The following is a 20,695-nucleotide window of genomic DNA, read 5'->3' on the forward strand; positions in this document are numbered from 1 at the left end:
TAATAATGAAACTGTGCTCATTAGCAGCCTTACTGGGTGATGACCATCCTTTATATACAGTCTGTGGCCACACTGACCCCGGAGACGTGTCCGTCCTCCTGTGTCAGACCCGGCACGTGGCTCCGGGTCCAGCTCGCAGGTTAGATGCTGCAGGGTCACTGATGATGTAACAGCTGTGACATCATTTCCTGTCTCACTCTTTAATGTTTGTGCTTTTTAAACTTCAAATATTCGTTTGATTCTTTCTTCATTTTGGATCAAATTTATTTGTATTTTTACTCATTTTTGGTCCTTTTGCTCGTTTTTGTGAAATGTGGATCAATGAGTGTGTTTATTGATTATTGATGAGTCACTCATGCTGCTTCACTGTCGCTCGTCATCGATCTGCTGTCACAAACCAAGGCTGCATAAATAAACAAAGCTGCTCCATGTTGAACTGCAGTAACAGTAACACGCTGCTGCCCCCGTGTGGCTGCACCGCAGACCTGCAGCAGCTGAAACTGAGCCACATGTTCCAGATGTTTTCCCTGCACAGCTGGTTCACATTCAGCTTTAATTTACTGATTCATCAGATCGAAATATGACTGATCAATCGAGGTGATCGGATTTGTTCAGCCGCATCAGAAACAACAACAGCTACACACACACACGCACACACATGTGCACACACACACACACACACACACACACTTCTGACTGTTTAAGTGAACTCAAGCTCTGGTTTACTCACAACTTTCTTAAACTTAATGATCAGAAGTCTTTCATTGATCACTCTGATGTCACTCCCTCCTCTCAGCACTCCGTCCTTCACACCACAGATATAATATCACTCAGCCTTCCTACTTTCATCTCCACAACATTAACCGCCTCCAGTCAGTATAAACATCTCGTGTAGATTACTGTGATTCTCATGAATCCTCCATAAACTGGTTCAAACAGCTGCTCGTATTATTTCCAGCTGTTCATTGGTTCGCCTCCGTGTCAATTTCAACATCCTGTGTCTCACTTTCAAACCGCTTCATGACCTCACTCCTCCATATTTATCTGATCTTCTCCCCGCCCCTCGTACACGCCGCTCTTCTCCAGCCTTCGGTCTGCTCCACCTGTTCCACCTGAGCACCGTGGGACTCTTCGGATGCACCTTCATCAGACCACAAACTCTCACTTTTAAATCACGTCTCAAACTCGTCTATTCGGAGCTGCACAGCTGATCTGTCTCAGTCCATCTTCACCATAGTTGTTGTTTTGACCTCACGTCTAAATTTGATTTTGTCATGTTTATATTTTATTGCTGCTATTGTAAAGTGACCTTGAGGTCTTAAAGGCGCCTATGAATAACATGTTATTATTATTATAACAAAAACTGATGTTTGATCAGCACAGATCATCATCATCATCATCATCATTCTTGTTGTTACACTTTAGCAGGTAAATAATACCTTAAAAATGTCATAAAATCAGAAGTTTTAACTGTTACTAAGCTTTTATTACCTTTACATTTAATATTGTTTACATATATAATCAAACATATGTTGTAATAATTTAACAATTAGAGAAAATATGTTGAACGACATCATTTTAAGTCCAGATTTTATGTAAAAAATAAAAATGTTGTAATAAATAATTTTTTGATCCTTTTGTTCAGCACGTTTGTAAATATAACTGAACCTGTTTCATTAAAGCTCACGTTCGTGTTTCACAGGTAACGTTTCAAACAGCTGTTGTTACTTCAGTGCATCCTTCCTTGCCTCCTTCACCTGAGGAGACACTGAAGCATCCTTTATGAAGGGGAGGAGACGACGCGACCCATCAAGATGTTTGTGCGGCTGCAGGAACGAGTTCAGACGTGTCGCAGCATTAACGACTTTAATAAGAAAAAATAAAAACATCTGTGAAACATCTGCCTTTACAGTGCTGATCACAGATCAATACATCGATCATACAAAATAATTTTTCACTCAAACATCAACATCGTTCTTTATCTGAAGTCTGGAGTTAAACCTCCTGCTGGATTAGCCTAGCTTAGCACAAACACTGGCAGTGGATGGAAACTGTTAGCGCAGCTGGAGGAAGAGCTGTTCCTTTGGGGGGTGGGGCTTATGAAGGGGGTGGGGCTTATGAAGGGGGGCTTCAGAGGGGTTTGGGCAGGCTGGAAACTTCCTGCAAGCACTCGTCATACGCTTCCTGGTAATCTTCATGAGGTTTGATGAGGATGACGCAGGTCGGCCTCTTCGAGCCCGCAGAGGAACCCAGATCCTGGAACAGAGTTTCACAATAAGAGTCTGGAAATGAAAAAGACTTTAAAGCCAGAACTTTCACTGCTATGCAGATGACACCCAGCTCTATCTGTCCATGAAGCCAGATAACACACACCAATGAGTTAAACTGCAGGAATGTCTTAAAGACATAAAGACCTGGATGGCCACTAACTTTCTGCTTCTTCATTCAGATCAAACTGAGGTCATTGTACTCGGCCCTGAACATCTTAGAAATATGGTATCTAAGCAGATTCTTACTCTGGATGGCATTACCTTGGCCTCCAGTAACACTGTGAGGAACCTTGGAGTCATTTTTGACCAGGACATGTCCTTCAACGCACATATTAAACAAATACAGTGGGGCAAAAAAGTATTTAGTCAGCCACCGATTGTGCAAGTTCCCCCACTTAAAATGATGACAGAGGTCAGTAATTTGCACCAGAGGTACACTTCAACTGTGAGAGACAGAATGTGAAAAAAAAAATCCATGAATTCACATGGTAGGATTTGTAAAGAATTTATTCGTAAATCAGGGTGGAAAATAAGTATTTGGTCACCTCAAACAAGGAAAATCCCTGGCTCTCACAGACCTGTAACGTCTTCTGTAAGAAGCTTTTCTGTCCCCCACTCGTTACCTGTATGAATGGCACCTGTTTGACCTCATCATCTGTATAAAAGACACCTGTCCACAGCCTCAACCAGTCAGACTCCAAACTCCGCCATGGCCAAGACCAAAGAGCTTTCGAAGGACACCAGGAAAAGAATTGTAGACCTGCACCAGACTGGGAAGAGTGAATCTACAATAGGCAACATCACTGCTCTTGAGAAGATCTGCATGGAGGAATGGGCCAAAATACCAGCTACTGTGTGTGCAAACCTGGTAAAGACCTATAGTAAACGTTTGACCTCTGTTATTGCCAACAAAGGTTATGTTACAAAGTATTGAGTTGTATTTTTGTTATTGACCAAATACTTATTTTCCACCCTGATTTACGAATAAATTCTTTACAAATCCTACCATGTGAATTCATGGATTTTTTTTTCACATTCTGTCTCTCACAGTTGAAGTGTACCTCTGGTGCAAATTACTGACCTCTGTCATCATTTTAAGTGGGGGAACTTGCACAATCGGTGGCTGACTAAATACTTTTTTGCCCCACTGTATGTAAGACTGCGTTCTTCCATTTGTGCAACATCTCTAAAGTTAGAAATATCCTGTCTCAGAGTGACGCTGAAAAACTAGTTCATGCATTTATTACTTCCAGGCTGGACGACTGTAATTCATTATTATCAGGAAGTCCTAAAAACTCACTGAAACACCTGCTGTTGTGATTTGTTGCTGTATAAATAAAACTGAATTGGAAGCACACAGACTTTTCAAAATAAGAGAAATTATCTCAACACTAAAAGTCAGGAAATCACAAAAGATTTGAAAATAAGAGTCTGAAGCTGACGCGTGCTCACGTGTCACATGATCAGACGTTCGTTAGTTGATTGGCTGAAGCTCAGCCGGCCATCGACTAATCAGAAGGTTGGTGGTTTGATCTGCATGAAAGAAAGCTTTTCTACTGAAAGCGTCTCGATGCACACTCGATCATCCAGGTAAGTAAATCTGCAAAAGTTGATTCTGTTCATCTGGACGCAGCGTTTTCAGTGGTCATGAGAATCTGCATCATTAAGATTAAAGAACTGACCTCCCAGCCCGTTGTTCCCTCAGTGCTGCTGGTTTCTGTCATCATGCAAATGTTCTGTTTATGAGGCTGAAACCTGCAGTCAGCTGAGACTGAAGAAGCAGGGTTCATACGCCTTTTTCAGGGTCAAATTCAAGCACTTTTCAAGGTCCCTTTTCAAGCTTTTCCAGCACATGCAGCCCCCCCCCCCAAAAAAGAATGCATGTTTCAATTTGCGTCACCTCAGTAAGACCATGTGAAAATGAAAACAAATCCTCCTTAAACACTTAAACACCTTTGTTTGACTTTTGTTAAGAAATAGAAAAACAAACCACACAAAAATACTGCAAAAGGAAACAGTCTTATATACACCCTGTATGAACTCAAAATGCACATTTCACTTAAAAATTAAGTCAAATCAACTTGTTAGATATAAATAAGTCTTCTCATCAGATATTGATGCTTCTTTCCTGTGTGACAGAAAATAGGAGACAGATGTTTGTTTTTTAAGTTAATTCCCAATAAAGCTGTTTTGATAACTACATCGCTGTCTGTATTATTTCTGAAGTCGTAAACGTCACCTTTAAAGTGTTTGTGCTGACAACATCATGTCAGACAGGCCTGGAGAACAGCACTGACTTTGAACACATCACATAGTTCAATTCAACATATAAGACTTTAAGAACGCACAAACATCTACTTCAAATCTATTTCATTTATCATCTGTGATGTTATTATGTACAAGTCCAGTGTAGTTTGTTCATCTGCCTTAAATAAACAGGCAGCCTTACAGTGTGAAATATTCATATACAAACACACATAACTGTGCGAACTGTCTGAGTGGCTGATTGAGCCCCACAGGCCTCAGTGTGAGCTTGAAGACATTTATAATGTTTAAGTAGTTTAATGTGTCGGTGCTGATGATAAACACAGAAACAAGAGGCTATTCTTTGTGACCACATGGATCAGTCATATTACCATTACTTCACCCAAAGGCACCAAGTTAATACTCAAAAAAGCTGCAGCAGTACACACAAATATAAACAGTACTTTCAGCCTCTAACCCTCTGGGCTCCAGGGTTGATTTGTTCTCTTTATTTCACCTTTAAAACTGTTTATCTGTTATTTTCTCATTTTGACAAACTGTATCAGAATTTATCTAAATCCAGACAAAATTTAAAACACGAGTAGAAAGTGATAAAACACAAACATGTTTCCACTGCAGTCTGCCTTTGGTGGCTTTAAGGCAGCAACTGTGACGTTCACTAGTAGAACTGACACACAAAACAAAACAACAACACACTAACTTGAGACTGCAAACACGGCAAATGTCACAAACCTCTCACGTATTGAAACTCTCTCTCTCTGTCGCTCACTCCTAAAACTTCCCTCTTCCCAAACAACCAGATGTCACATGTTGCCATATCATCTTTTTGATTGGTCGACGTGGTACATTTTTCCACCAATAGGGAAGGAGTGTTTTTTTTCTTTTTTCACTCACAATCAAAGCGTGTTTGCTGGCGCTCTCCTTAGAAAACGACGCTGTTTTTACCGTTTCCTCCCGGAGTAAACGCCGCTGTTGTATTAAAAACTAAAAACATCAGTTTTACGTGACCTATCAACACAGTTTAAAACCTGGTACATAGTTTGAAGTCCGCTCGTTTGACCCAAGTTGAAATGGAGACTCTGGTCGACCCCAGAGGGTTAACCAGAAAGCCTAAGTTAGCTAGTTATGTATCAGCTAATGTTTAAAGCTTTCACTCGAGTAAATGAACTCATATCACTGCTGAGTAATGTTAGCTAAGTTCACAGCATCCATAACAGCGCTGCCATACTGCATCACACTCAGTGCGTTTCAATCATTTCTCCAGCGAGTTTGTTAGCAAAATAATCATAATTTTAAAATTAGCATGTGTAACGTTCACGTGCTGGAAAATTATTCACTAGGACTCACCTATCATGACTGGAGAACGTAAACTCCGCCATTTGTTCCATCAAACACTCATTAAAACAGCGACCTGCAGGTAAGTTAGCGCACTCATCCCCGACTGTCCGAGGGGGGGCGGGGCCACACGGTGAAACAGACACAAGCATTAAGCATTTTCAAGGATTTCAAGCACCGTACGAACCCTGAAGGAGTCGCCTGATGATGACGAAACGTTTCTGCCACTGAAAACGTCGATGAACAGAATCAACAGCTTCAGCTGAAAAGTTTGTTTTGTGAGTCGTACAAAGTGTTGCACAAGAACCAATCAGCTTCTGACATCCTCACGAACTGTTTTCTAAAACAAGACGTGAGGTCGAATGAGCGCCACAGCCACAGAGGGCGCACGCTGTCCAAAGAATAAGAGCTGAACTCCTGACTGTATAATCTGCTGCCTGGGGAGCGCGTGCAGCCGGGGCGCGAGCAGCCGGAGCGGGTGCAGCCGGAGCGCGTGCAGCCGTCGGAGCGCGGGCAGCCGTCGGAGCGCGGGCAGCCGGAGCGCGGGCAGCCGGAGCGGGTGCAGCAGTGTCCACATGGTCAGAAACAGCAGGCAGAGACACGGACGCCTGCGCACGCGTACGGACCGTCACCGTCGGAGACGTCACATCCACACAGCGCTCTGACACACTCGTGTCGACTGTTTGCGCTGCAGTAACGTTTTCCTGCTGCGCTGAGGAAAGTGCAGCGAGCAGAGCACACACGCTGTGTGAGCGGCGCTCTGCAAGCACAGACTGACTTTCAGCCAAGCCCATGACGCTTCCATCCAACCTTGACAGAGCGACGCGTTCAGAGCCCGCCCCCATCAGGTGACAGACCTTCAGCACACCTGTCCGCTGTCACTCACCACTTTAGACGGGATGTAGGCGTACGGCAGGCTTCTGTCCTCACACATGACGGGCAGGTGGCAGTAGACGTCGATGGGCAGCGTGTCGCCCGCCAGCACCACGATGCTGCAGACACATCAGAAACACATAAACACACCTGTGATGGTCACACCTGACACACCTGAGGACGCGCTGAAAGGTGCAGCAGCGGCTCACCCTTTCTCTCCTTTGTTGATGAACTTCTGAACTTCTTTGACTCCTCGTCGGATGTTCTTCACTTTGGCAGCTGGATGATAGAAACAGAGACACATTAAACCAGACTCCAGTCAAAAACTCGCAGTTTTAAGCTCAAGTGCAACATGAAGGATCTGCGCCTCCTTCAAGCCCAGTCCAGCTGCAAACTGCATTTAAAGTGAGGAGGAGCACATCTGGATGTTTAAAGCTCAAACATCTGCAGTGTGAACACATCGTTCACATGATTCCCGACAACAAAAGTTCCCTCACAAACTGTGAAGGAGATTTTCTCACATACTAAAAACACTTCTGCTAAGCATCAAAATAAAAGCACATGCAGCTGCTTTTTAAAACGCCCAGTGAAACCGGAAGCGGTTCTGACTGAACCTTTCACTGAGGATGACGCTGTACAAACAGCCGCTGATTTCCCACAGAAAATTACCAATAGATTACAAACTGTGCATCTATAAACGACGTGTTTACTGCCGAATTAACCAGAAGCTTTAAACGACTCGAACACTTTTATTTAAAGTCCTGCATCGACTCTAACAACTGCAGAGCAGAAAGAAATCGTTAAATTCGTGAATTTTTAAACGGAGTTCGGCGCCACCTCCACGAGAACAGCAATCTCCAACATTTCCCGGCCGTTAGCGGGATTCTTCTTCTTCTCACCTTTTTTCACGCATTTGTAGAGCTTCTTGCTGAGTTTTTTGGAGGCCAGCGGCTGAGCGATCGGGTTCAGGTGAGCGATCAGCTCCTGGTACGACCTCTCGGTGCCTCCGGTACCGGCTTCTTCACCCTCCTCCGAAACTTTCTCCTTCTTCACCTTCGTCATTTCTGATCGATAATCACTGGTGATCGATACCCGTTTAATTGTTTTCTGCTCGGACTCCTGCCTGCTGATCACAACACGCACACAGAAAAGACCCCACACGTGTTTCAAGACTCTCTCTGCCGTTTATGAAAACGCTGAACCACAGCGCCACCAGCGGCTCGGAGGGCAGCGGCAGCACCACCCTTCAAAGTAAAATACCAAACTTCCTTTTTTAGGTTTAGTCAGAATTTTACTGACACTAAAGAAATTTTCCGCGTAAATATATATCTATGTCTATGTCTATATCTATAAAGACATAAATAATAACATTTAAAAAGTGAAAGTTTAAGTGAAGAGTTTTGGATTCGGTAAGAAGGAAATAATTTCCCCCTAAAATCTAAAAACCAGCCTCACTGTGTGGACACTCGAGAGTTTTCTTTCATTACAAGAAGCTAACAAACAAAAATTAATTACTGCTCATCAGAATGATCTGAAGAGAGTTTGTTATTAATATTTTCTTATAAACTTAATCAGGTTTTATTGCAAAGTGACACGACAGTAAAATGAAAAACTGCTAAATGAAAAGTAATTAACAGTATAACACCTTTGATTCCACATACACATTACTCAGAGTATTTATTTAATTACTGTTGAGCTGGGTAATAGGTATGCTCTCATTGTCATCTGTTGTGATTTTATTTTGAAAGGATGCTTCCTTTTATGCTGCGGAGTATACCGGAGAGTTCAATAAAACAAAGTCACCTTTTTTGTGTGAATGTTCTGGTAAAAGCCGATGCCCCACATGTGATTATTCCTCCGTCTAGCTAATAAGTATCTTCAATATTCATGCAGATTCTGCTGGAACACCCGTCTCTGCTAACAATTACATTTGATCGGGAAGCAATTAAAAAAAGTTTAAATACAATTTCCATTTTTAAAGGTTTTTATTTTGTCAGTATTGAATTTGGCTAGAAGCCAAACCTGAATTGTGTAAAAACATTTAAATGATTTCATGTAAATCCTGAAATCACCTTCCAAAGCTCACACGGACTGAATATTTGTGCATTGATTAAATATCAGAGCTGAGCTTCTCTCCACAGTCTCGATTCATCTTTAAGCTCAGTCACAAGCATGAATTTAATTTTAATGAATTTAAGCAAACAAACATCTAAACAGATGAACAACAGAACAAAAACTGATTTGTTAAAAACAAATAACTGATAAATACAGCAAACACTGATGATTATTGATTTCTCCTGGTGCGGAGCTGGGCCACGACGCCGATGACATCATCACTGGTGGATGATGTCACTGCACGGTGGGGAGCTTCTGCTTCTTCATCTCGGTGGCCATTTGACACCAAACGCAGGGCAGACAGAAGGTGGAGCACAAACAGTCGGAGCAGAGGTTCCCCTGAAACAGGCAGAGTGAGCCACAGACTGATGTTAGCTTAGCGGCTGCTAACTACAACCAAACGAGCGGCTCAGCGCCGCCTCACGGTCGTACTTTGATGCCGTAGCGCTGACGCAGCGACACCCTGATGGACATCGTGATGGGACGGACGCAGCCGAACACGTCCAGCAGGGGGAGACAGAGACACTGACCGAGCTGTTTGGTGGTTCGACAGGCGAAGCAGGGGCAGCACCAGAAGGCGAAGCAGCCTGAGAACAACAGTCAAAAACAAACTGAACAACAACATGAAACAAAGTAACACAAAAAACTGAAAAAAAAATAAGAGCAACAAACTGCAAACTAAATAAAAACAGCATCTTTATATTTGATTTAAAAAAGTTCAAATATGATTTTTTTTCTTTTGTTTAACAAATAAACGTATTGTTCACACTGTAGATGCTACTGAGGTTCAGACGATGTTTGTGTTTTTTTAAAGATGCGAGTAAAACCAAGCCAACCTCAGCTGATGTTGTTCGCCTTTGGATGGATTCACGTCACACACACTGATGATAATTTGACGCTTTTTGAATGGAGTTTGGTGCAGAGCCTGAGCAGCTGCTCTGAATATGAACTCAGTGCTATTTATATTCTGATCTATTTAAAATAATAAACTTATTTAAAATCAAAGGAAAACAGATGACAGCTGATGTTTGTCTCTGTAGAAACTGATAAATTAAAGAACGAGTGTTTATGTTTAATTAGATTCTTATAATAATTCTTATGAGCTGTTAAAGCGTCGGCTGCATGCTCGTGTCCAGCTGTTAGTCTGGTCCCGAGTGTCAGTGTGGGATCAGTAAAGTCCGCTCTGACTGAAGCGTGTGAGTTACTCTACATTGCTTCATGTCGTCGCAGCAGTCGCAGATTCCCGAAGCCCACTCAGCTTCCACCGAGGAAACAAAGAGCTGCTGAGGCTGCGTCGTCACCGGCCGGCTCATCGTTCACCTGACGACACAAACACCTGGACTCAGTCACACCTGTGGCACACAGTCGTTAGTGATCAGCTGTTTGCAGCAGAGAGCTCAGTGAAGTCATTTATTAACAGATTCCATAATCATCACAAGTGTGCGTTAGTACAAGTTATTCACACGGGTCACCGCCTCCCTGAGTTAGCAGGGCAAAGGTCAAAGTTCATGACAGGACATGAGAAAAAGATTGAACCCTCTCCTAGAGTTGGGGTGAGGAGCTCCAACCTGAACCGCTGCTCCACATCGAGGAGCCAGTCGAGGAGGTTTGGGCTCCTGCTGGGCGTTTGAAGCATGTCGTAGTGACGAAGGCCCCAGAACAGATCACAGCTCCTGACTGTGAGTGAGGGAACCTGGGCTTACAGCTGCTCCCACAACCCAGGTGGCAGGAAATGAATGGATGGAAAAGTATAGCCTGGTTGGAGGAGCTGCCAGGCAGCTTGACTTAGGTTTGCAAAGCTGCACCTGAACTAACCACAAGAATCAAAGATCAGAGCTCAGAGAGCTGTGCATGGATGCTGTAAAGAAGAGTGGACCAAAACTCGCCCACAGAGATGTGACGCACCGATAAAGTCCCACAGAAACCAGCACTGAGACTTTATCTACAAACTGCACATCACAGGAAGGCAGAGAGCCGCGTGAACAACGAGAACGTCGGCACTAACAGCACGACGCAGCCACAGAGGAGAGAAGACAAACCTCCACGGTCCACAGAGTCAGGTCCACTTCCTGTGATCTTGAAATGATCACGCAGCTGTCACGAGTTCAAGCTTTTACTTTGATATTTTACAAACAGGAAATATGAGGTTACCTTAAACTATGTGCACAAGTCACACAAACATTAAAAAGTCTTATCAATCCAAATGTTGCTGATGATTTTTGAGAAAATATGAAGCTCGAGGTGAAACTGAGTTCTCATCACCGTCTACACCAGGACTCGAGTGTCCTTGATCCAGCACAGCTGATTTAAATGACTAAATTATCTCCTCAACATGTCCTGAGGTTCTCCAGAGGCCTGGTAATGAACTAATCATGTGATTCAGGTGTGCTGACCCAGCGTGAGCTCTACAGAGAACCCCCCCGTGTTTGTATCCTGTGGACGCAGTGAGGATGAATGAAAATACCAAATATTTCGTCACACGCCGTACAGTCATCATCATCATCAAGCCCAAGACTGTGGTCAGTGGATATACACAGACACGGGTAAAATAAGACAATATTTGCATGGAGTTTGGTGTGGAGTTCTACCAGCTGCTCAGGGAACATTTTAAAGGTATAACAACAACATTCATGTGAGGCAACGTGACAGGAACGTTAGAATAACTGTTTCAAACCATCGGAGAAGCAAAGAGCAGCAGACACACAAACCCACTAACTCAGCTGCTGCGACTGAAACCTGAACAATAATGAGATGATATAAAAGGAGAGGGATCATCTTACCTGTGTGACTGATGTGGTCGCTCTGATTGGAGAGATGAAGGTTTCGGATAAACCTGATGAACGAGTTCAGGTGGGCGGAGCCTGCTGAACTCAGCTGCATACGAGGTCTCATCTCGTTCATTTAAAATGTGTTAAAAACAAGTTTGATTATTTATTTAAACTGTTTCATTCAACTTTATAAAAATATATAAATGAAAATTTTATTAAAAGCTTTGTTTGAATGTTTTTACTATGGAGAACAAAAGTTTCAATTCTTTTGTCCTCCAGACCTGCAGCTCTACACTCGCTGGCTTTGGATCTGTCCCCCCCTTCCATATTTGACATAATAGTATGATCCTAGTGTGTCTTTGCATGTGATTGGCTGCATGGTGTGCCCGTCAGTACAAAGTACCGCCTGCCTGCGTGGGCTCTCATCGGGGCTCAGCAGCAGGTGCTGAATAGTGATGATAAATGTGATTCTTTTTACTGAATCGAGTTTTAATGAGTCACTCACCAAAGTGAATCGTGTTTTTGAGTCACTGAGTCAGTTGACCAGAAAGTGCAAAAATTTATATTTTGACTCAAACTTAATTTGCTAAGATGGGTGATTGTAAAAGAAAACAACTATTTTATAGAGCAAAAAAGAGCAAAAAAATCTAAAGGGAACATTTATTTATTTATTTTTATCTTATTTTATTAGTATTTTCCTCAAATGTGTCAAATATATATTTTCTCATCTAAATGTCCACTGAGCTGTGAGCCAACCAAGAAGAAGAAGCTGTGAGCCAGGAGGGAGGGGGTGAGTAGCTCAAATGTGCTGTTAGCATGTTAGCAGAGCGATGCTACTGTGAACCAAGGAGCTATTGTCTGGATGTGAGCTTCTACTCAGGGTTTTTTCTTCCAGTTCAGAGCAGAAACGTTTTTGTTAAGATACTGGATGTTGTGTTTTTCTCCACAATTTTAATTATAAGCTAGATATATTTCTACTAATGAAATTAGTTTGCTAACAGCAACAGGGATGAGTCAGTGAGTCAGTTGGGCTTGTGAATCATGATTCACGAGTCAGTAAAATGATTCTCGAGTATTGAACGATTCGTTCATGATTCGTGCATCACTAGTGCTGAACACTCTCCCTGAGGAGTCTGCTGTTATGAGCGACACATCACCATGCTAATGCTAAGCTAACGTAAGCTAGCTGGCTGCTGTTTCTACCTGCTCATGTCTCTACAGTAGAATCACCGTGGCGACCGCCTCTCTGTGCTGAGACATCCGGTGTGTCCTCACGAGGAGTTCATGACGGTGTGCTTAGCCTCAGGTTTACAGTTTATTATGAGACCGTGTGTTTCAGGTCATTTTACAGAGACATGAAAGTAACAAACATACTGCATTACATTTAAGAAAAGGAATAAGTAATGTGTAATAGATTACTTTTCCTTATAGCCACACTGTAGTTTGAGTAAATGTGGAGTATGCAGTGGAAGGATCTGAATAATTGTAAGACATATTTAGATTTTAATGCATAAAACATAATAATATAATAAAGTATATTTTTTATATTTGTGGAGCGAGGGAGAGCCAGCATGTCAAAAACAACAAGAATGTTGTACTTTATACGAGATGTGCCACAAATTATTACTGTGATTATAGTGATTAAGTCACTAACGGGCAGAGATGGGCAGTAACGCATTACAAGTAACGCATTACTGTAATCCGATTACTTTTTCAAGTAACGAGTAAAATAAGAGATTACCTTTGCAAAAAAGGTAATTAGATTACCGTTACTTTCCCATAGGAACGCTGCGTTACTGCGTTACTAAAACCGTGATTTTTTGTGAGAATGTCTCATGACAGTGACGTAAGCGAGTGCGACGTTCGTGACAACAGCTGTGTGCAGATCAACAATGGATCATATATCGAGTGCAGAGAGAGTATGAGCGTGCAGCGTTTAAAGCGTGGAAGTACTGACCTTACTTTGAGTTTGATTCCATAAAAAGTGACAAAAACATTAGTGTCCGTTGTGCGCGGGAAGAAAACTTCTTTTTACAGCGAAAAAAACCCCTAAACTTTCAAACAAGCACCGAGTAGCTACGACGTAATGGGAAACTCACAGAGAAACTCGCGGATTCTTCCACTGACCGCTGCACACCTGCACCAGGGTAACCCTCCGCCTACCCCACTCCTGCTTTACAGGTGAAAATAGAGCAACAGGACCGCTAGTCTTTGACTTTATTTATTTTCTGCTGTGTTTTACTTGCATTTTAGAATAGAATAGAATAGAATAATCCTTTAATTGTCCCACAAGGGGAAATTTGTTTTGTGCATAAACACAAAAATATTTTTTATTTTATGTGCAGAAAATATGTTTAAATGTTCAACAAATTTCTTCCAGTCAGAGAATGTTGCAGATAATTACATTTAAAAGATTAAAACTAATAAAACAAGTTTTAAAAAGAGACTTTTCCATTTGATTACATTTTGTATGATGATTATGCAGAAAAAGTAGAATTGGGCTGAAAGATCTATCACTTTATCACCTATTCAGGTTGTAAATTGTGTTTTTAAAAAGTAACTAAGTAATTAATTACTTTCGAAAATCAGTAATCAGTAATTATAGTAATAATTAGTAATTAGTTACTGATTACTTTTTTCAAGTAACTTGACCAACACTGCTAGGGCACCTTTGAGGTTACAGTAATTTGGCCACCAGGGGGCGACCGAGAGCAGTAAACTGACTCCATCCTCAGAGCAAATGTTCAAAGGATGAAAAACTAACAGCTACAAAAACTCTGATCAAAGAAGTTCAAAAATCTTTTCAAATATTTTATTAAATCTGAGAAAAAGCTGAAATCATACCAGATCTTTCACAATAAGAGCTCATTTGTATTTGCATGTTAGTCTGTTAACCACCTGCTGCCTACAGACCCTCCCACCTGATTTAGCACCTGAAGCTCTCTGATTGGACAGAAATAAAGGCACAGCTCTGGCTCAAACTCCAGAAAGGCTGTTGTTATTCATTATATCGTCTTCAGCCTCGGCAGCTGAGTGGGCGGAGCCTCAGAGCTGCGGAGGTAGTTCTCGTACACGCCTTCGCTGCCGCTGATGTGGTACATGGCGTCCCCGGCGGAGCTTTTGCTGTGAAGCTGCACAGCAGACGACGTGGAGCTGAAGCGGGCCGAGGTGTCGAACTGCTGAAACGTCTGAGGGCTGAGACACGAGAGCCGAGAGTCAGCTGTCAGCAGCTTTAATTATTATTAAATGTCTTCATAGTTACCTCCTGTACAGAATAAAAGACTTCCTGTGGAGAAGTTCTAGACTCATTTGTAGGATTCATTAAAGCTGCTGAACCTTCAGAGAAATTTGTAGAAACTATGTTGACTTGAAATTGGAAAATAAACTGCAGAAAAACGATCAGCGGAGCGACCGTTAACATAACGAGCGAGCTGCAGCTTCATGAAGCTCGCTGCTCAGTTTCCGCTCGCTTGAAATCAGCTGTGTGGTTTGTGGTTTTGGACACATCTGGTTTCAGTCTGAGCGCGTGTGAAGACGTTACGATGAAGCTGCATCGACAGACTGAAGGAAATCGTGAAAGGCTCGTAGATGTCGTCCTTTAGTCTGTCGATGATCGAGGCGCTGAGCCGGCTCATGTATTCAGGAGACACAAAGAAGAAGTGATGATCATACTCACCGTCTGCAGAGCAGCTTCAGGCCTCCTGCTGCAGAGACACAGAGGACAGACAGACGTGAGCTGTGGGCGAAACCCGTCACAGACACAGAAGCTCACAGTTTCATAAATCCAGTGTTATTCAGTCTGTTAGTGACCCGCAGTGTTGGGGAGTAACGGAATACATGTACCGCCGTTACGTATTTAAAATACAAAATATGAGTAACTGTATTCCGTTACAGTTACCGTTTAAAAAGGTGGTATTTAGAATACAGTTACTTTGTTGAAATAAATGGATTACACGGCGGTACTTCCCTGTTTCATATTGTGGCGGGTCAGGACTGTTTGGGTTTTGTTTGACAGCTACGTTCTGTTGTTCCAGGCGGCGTTACGGTTGCCATGGTTACAGGGTGACGCTCTCTCTCTCTGCGTGTTTCCTGGGTGAGAGAGGCCTTTTTGTTGTTGTGCTAAGCTAACAGGCAGAATGCTACAGGTATAGCTCTAAAGAATGTAGCATCATGGGCAGTGTAGTCCGTGCTGCAGGGAGAATGGACTGCCATACACGTTATGTGTCTGTGAGCGAGGGAGGGAGAAAAAGGAAAAGTACGAGCTGCTCTGCAGATACGAGCTTCTGATCATTACAGTTACTTTGATGGGAAGTTAGAACGTGTCATAAATGGAGTCACGAGTGTTGAAACTGAACAGGATGGATGTTTCTCTCTGCTGGATCCCAAACAAAGGTGGAAACACATCAGTGCAGAACTGAAGCTTTGTTTTGGCCTCAGAGTTTCACACTGACTGGATGTGAAACTCGTTTGATTTCAGACGATAACAGAACTGAAAGGTTTTCCATCTCTGATCATCTGAAGTTAGTCGTGACTGCGTGAGGGCGTCAGCAGCGTTCAGTGTGGAGACGAGGTTCTGACAGTCGTCTGACTCCATCACAGCTGATCAGTAACATGAGAAACAGCAGTGGGTCAAACATGTAACGCAGCTGTGGCGAGCGAGCTGCCGCGGCGAGCGAGCTGCCGCGGCGAGCGAGCTGCTGTCGAGGCCGTGAAGAACTCACCGATGATGAGCAGCAACACCGAACCCAGCAGCACGTAGAGCATAACGCCCGTCAGAGCTCCGCCCTCCCGCTTCTGCAGACACACAAACACACATCATAGATGTGGCGTTTAACACGTCACACGTCTGTGCAGATTAGCAACACGCGAGCAGCAGCTGATCAAAGAAACAAAAGAGCAGGACCTGAGGGGCAGGACTATTTATACACTCAGCGCGTCATCAGGACGTTCACGCTAATAACAGGATCACATGGGAGCAAAAGCAAACAGACCAGACTACATAATGAAATCTGTGGAGATCGACCTTCGGTGGCTCGTACCGTGGCGGTGACGGGCAGTACCAGCGGGAACATCGATAACACGACAAAATTATAACAGAACCAAAGAGTCAAAGCACTGAACGTCCAAACCCAACAAATCAAAAGCTTCAAACAATAAACGAGCAGCAAACTCTTCGCCTGCCGTCCTCTGCCTCCGTTTCACGGCCCCTGATGACAGGATGTGAAAGGATTCATGTTTCATTCATCATGTGTAGCTGCAGCACAGCTGGAGCCACAGCTGTCTGTGCTCATCACTCTGAACTCTGGGGACGCTCGCATGGATCCTGCTGCTGCTACTCAGAGAGACTTCTACAAACAGCTTCAGTCTCCAACATTAGACATCAATACATCAGGTTACTTATTGTGTTTCTCACAGGATCTCTCACCTCACTGCCGCTCGTCACACTGTGGGAGGAAGTCAGCAGGCTTTCTGTGGAGGTCAGGTGACCTGCAGGTGAGGAAGTGAGAGCAGATGCTTTAAAGGGAGTTTCATCAGCAGCCCGACGCTCTAGTGCAGGAGTGTCAAACTCAAACACTCAGTGGGCCAAAATTCAAAACTGGAACAAAGTCGCGAGCTAACGTTAATATTTACTGAAATATATTTATTCCTCCAGATATGAGAATGAATCTTTTCTTATGGACTCAAACACGTTTTGCTGAAAAACTGAACAAGCAAAGCTTAACACTAAACAACATATATATTAGCTGTATGATAGCAGCAGGCCAGCTCTGATAATAATCTGGCTTCACGGGCCAGAGTTTGACACCGACGCTCTAGTGCTTCACTTCAACCTGCTGATGCTGTATCGCAGACACACTGATGTCACAGCATCACTGAGACCATCAATCTGACACATCAGGAGCTGCTGCTGTAAATCTGTGACGACTAATAAAGTTTGTTGTGAGCAGGACGAGTGTGCAGCGAGTTATAAACTACAAACAGCTTCGTCACCTGCAGGCTGAGAGGCCGCGGCGGTCTTCGTCGTCGAGGCTGTTGATGTGTGAACTTGTGGAGCTGAAACAGTCGTGCAAACACTCGTTACCATCATGAATATCAAAGTTCAGGCAGACAGTTTAAAGTCTGAGAACCAAACGAACGAGCGGCTGATTGATCCTCAGCTGCAGACTCACCTGTGACGACGCTCAGCTCAAAGTGATGCTTCTCATCGTTGAAGAGCCCGGGTATCTCCACCCTGCAGCCGTATCGTCCAGCGTCTCCCTCTGTGAGGTTCACGATGGTCAGAGAGACGTCTCCGTCCTCCAGTCGGCCCAGCAGCTCGTACCTGCTGGAAGCTCTGGTTTCCACTCTGAGTCCATCTGTGGAGATCAGCTGATTGGAGCACTTGTTGAGCGGTAGTTCTCCTCGCTGCCAGCACACTTCCACGGCGCCGTGATACTTCCTGTCATATTTACAGGGCAGAGTGACGTCCTGACCTGTGTGACCTTTGACCTCCACGCTGTCACATTCACAGACTGGAAACAGAAACACAGGAAAACTTTGTTACATCAGATCCAAACTGCTCAGATCAGGTCAGCGTCTCGTCATCTTCACTGGTTTCACTGGTTCCAGTAGCCTCAGCGGTGCAGCCTGGGACATGAAGTCGTCCCATCAAACACTTACAGACCAGTTCAGGCTGCAGACTGGGATGAAACCAGGTTTCATGTGTGTTCCTCTACAGGTGACCCGGTAACAACCACACGCTGGTCTATGACCAGCTGAGACTGAAGCTGAACAACTAACCTCAAACACCAGACTGACCTCTGACCCTAACACGCTCTGACACACACATCAGCAGGTGAGACTCACACTCGTTTCATTCAGACTGAGCTCGACCGTCTGCACAGAGTCACGTGACGAGCGCTCCTCTGTGGTGCCCCCCCCCGTCAGCTTTACTGACGACACAGAACAGAAACTAACACGAGGACAGAGAGCAGCACAGACCTGATGCTGCTGCTTTAATGCTCCTATTAAGGAGTCAGAGACTCAGAGATCTGCTCATCTTTAAGGTTTTACAGACAAAACTGAAGCAGAGACACACACACATACACACACACACACACACACACACACACACACACACACACACACACACACACACACACACACAGCAGTTACCTGAGAGCAGAGCGAGCAGCAGCCTGAGCTTCATGACGGAGCTGAATGAGCCTCAGAGCAGCTCCAACAGCTGCACGCTGCAAGAAATGAAGTGACGCGTAAAAAGCAGCACCACACGCTGCGGCGGCAGGAACATCCCACACACACAGCAGGCAGGGACCAATCAGAGAGCAGCTCTCTGTTTACGCGCACACAATAATGTCACAAAAGTACATTTTAAAAAGGGCTCTGTAAACATGGCCAATCACTTTCATTCTGATGAGCTGCAGAAAAATCTGGACACGAAAACCTGCAGACGTCACCACATACAGACAGTGTGGACAGTGTGGACCCTCTGTGGGATCTGATCTCTGAATAGCTGCAGACCAAACTGTGGTTTGTTCACTTCCACAGCACGTCTCGTAGTCGATCTCAGGTCTGAGAACAGAAGACAGGAAAAGATCAGGAAAGAAAGAACTTCCCCAAACCAAAGCACCAATGAAACGAAAGGTAACGCAGGCTGATCGAGAGAAGCCTGATTAATATGAATGTGACTGACAAAAGCCAAAACAATTCCCTCTGATGTCTTTGTGTCCATCAGCTCCTTTTCTAGACATTTCTATCCAACCAAATGTGTCGCAGTCTGTGGTGGCAGACCGTGGGTGTGGGTGTGGGTGTGTGGGGAAGTGGGTGTGTGGGGAAGTGGGACCCAGAATGCAAGCAATGCGCTGAGCCTCAGCTGCACGCTGCAAGAAATGAAGTGACGTGATAGGGTTGGGTAGGTTTCACAACAAGCTCACCTGAAACCTCGGCTGATTGTGACCCACACCTGTTTTCACAGCTTGGCTCATGTGATTGGTCTGGGCTCTTATCGAGTAACTGCTGGTGATGGTGAATTTTATTCTTTTTACTGAATCGAGTTTTAATGAGTCACTCACCAAAGTGAATCGTGTTTTTGAGTCATTTGAGTCACTGAGTCAGTCGACCAGAGAGTGCAAAAAATGTACATTTTCACTCAAACTTAATTTGCTAAGATGAGTGATTGTAAAAGAAAACAACTATTTTTATAGAGCAAAAACATTAAAACATTCTAAAGGAAATATTTCTTTTTATATTTTTATTAGTATTTTCCTTAAATGTGTTAAATATATATTTTCTCATCTAAATGTCCACTGAGCTGTGAGCCAGGGGGCGCTAATGCGCCTTAACATTGGTCGCCAACCAAGAAGAAGAAGAAGCTGTGAGCCAGGAGGGAGGGGGTGAGTGAGTCAAATGTGCTGTTAGCATGTTAGCATGTTAGCTGTTAGCATGTTAGCAGAGCGATGCTACTGTGAACCGAGGAGCTGTTGTCTTGATGTGAGCTTCTACTCAGGGTTTTTTCTTCCAGTTCAGAGCAGAAATGTTTTTGTTAAGATACTGGATGTTGTGTTTCTCTCCACAATTTTAATTATAAGCTAGATACATTTCTACTAATGAAATTAGTTTGCTAATTTCAGTTGACCTTAGAACTGAAGAAGCTTCTCGGATGAGAGATGAAACGTCTTCAAGCAACTTAAAGAAGTCCAGACGCTTTTCTTTACAAGCTCCTTAGACTACGATGACCTGGATGACTGAGAACCTTCACAGACTTGGCCCCTTGTTGCTTATGACTTTCTTCGGGATGCCGTGTCTGGAGAATGTGGCTTTCATCTTGTGAATCACAGCTGCTGTGGTGATGTTTGGCAGGTGCTCGAGTTCAAAGTATCTGCTTAAGTAGTCACAAATGACAATGTAGTTACCATGAGAACAAATCGGTCCCCACAGTTTGCCACGGGTTCTCTGGGATTTCTTGACTGTCTGTTCAGTCTGTTTGCTCTTGCCTGGCCAGAACGTTATGTCTGCCCTTTGTTTGCTCTTTTCCACTCCAAAATGTCCCGTGTGTATTCGTTGCAGCAT

General features: G+C 43.7%; 3 protein-coding genes across 7 annotated transcripts; all 3 read right to left on the bottom strand.

The window, feature by feature from the left end:
• Positions 1-1,566: 1,566 nt before the first annotated feature.
• On the bottom strand, positions 1,567-7,952 carry nhp2 (NHP2 ribonucleoprotein homolog (yeast)). Its single transcript, XM_085175096.1, has 4 exons — positions 7,643-7,952; positions 6,953-7,022; positions 6,757-6,862; positions 1,567-2,256 (listed from the first exon to the last, which is right to left on the bottom strand). Exons 1-4 carry the CDS (start codon positions 7,803-7,805, stop codon positions 2,131-2,133), a joined length of 465 nt encoding a protein of 154 aa, XP_085031222.1. The 5' UTR covers positions 7,806-7,952; the 3' UTR covers positions 1,567-2,130.
• A 660-nt stretch (positions 7,953-8,612) lies between these two features.
• On the bottom strand, positions 8,613-11,747 carry LOC146510653 (cornifelin homolog B-like). Of its 5 annotated transcripts, none has more exons than XM_085175107.1 (4): positions 11,639-11,747; positions 10,069-10,178; positions 9,291-9,445; positions 8,613-9,197 (listed from the first exon to the last, which is right to left on the bottom strand). In XM_085175107.1, exons 2-4 carry the CDS (start codon positions 10,169-10,171, stop codon positions 9,093-9,095), a joined length of 363 nt encoding a protein of 120 aa, XP_085031233.1. In that variant the 5' UTR covers positions 10,172-10,178; positions 11,639-11,747; the 3' UTR covers positions 8,613-9,092. The 5 variants fall into 5 exon arrangements, with proteins under 5 accessions (XP_085031233.1, XP_085031232.1, XP_085031231.1 ...); XM_085175106.1 differs by having other exon boundaries at positions 10,069-10,210; positions 11,639-11,738; XM_085175105.1 differs by lacking the exon at positions 11,639-11,747 and adding an exon at positions 10,898-11,157.
• Positions 11,748-11,870: 123 nt separating this feature from the next.
• Positions 11,871-19,799, bottom strand: LOC146510654 (uncharacterized). Its single transcript, XM_085175087.1, has 7 exons — positions 18,782-19,799; positions 17,797-18,138; positions 17,618-17,680; positions 17,052-17,113; positions 16,348-16,420; positions 15,303-15,330; positions 11,871-14,821 (listed from the first exon to the last, which is right to left on the bottom strand). The coding sequence occupies exons 1-7, from the start codon at positions 18,813-18,815 to the stop codon at positions 14,632-14,634; spliced, it is 792 nt and encodes a 263-aa protein (XP_085031213.1). The 5' UTR covers positions 18,816-19,799; the 3' UTR covers positions 11,871-14,631.
• Between the last annotated feature and the right edge of the window lie 896 nt (positions 19,800-20,695).

Source organism: Neolamprologus multifasciatus, chromosome 10 (assembly GCF_963576455.1).
Source record: "Neolamprologus multifasciatus chromosome 10, fNeoMul1.2, whole genome shotgun sequence".
NCBI classification, from domain to species: Eukaryota; Metazoa; Chordata; class Actinopteri; order Cichliformes; family Cichlidae; genus Neolamprologus; species Neolamprologus multifasciatus.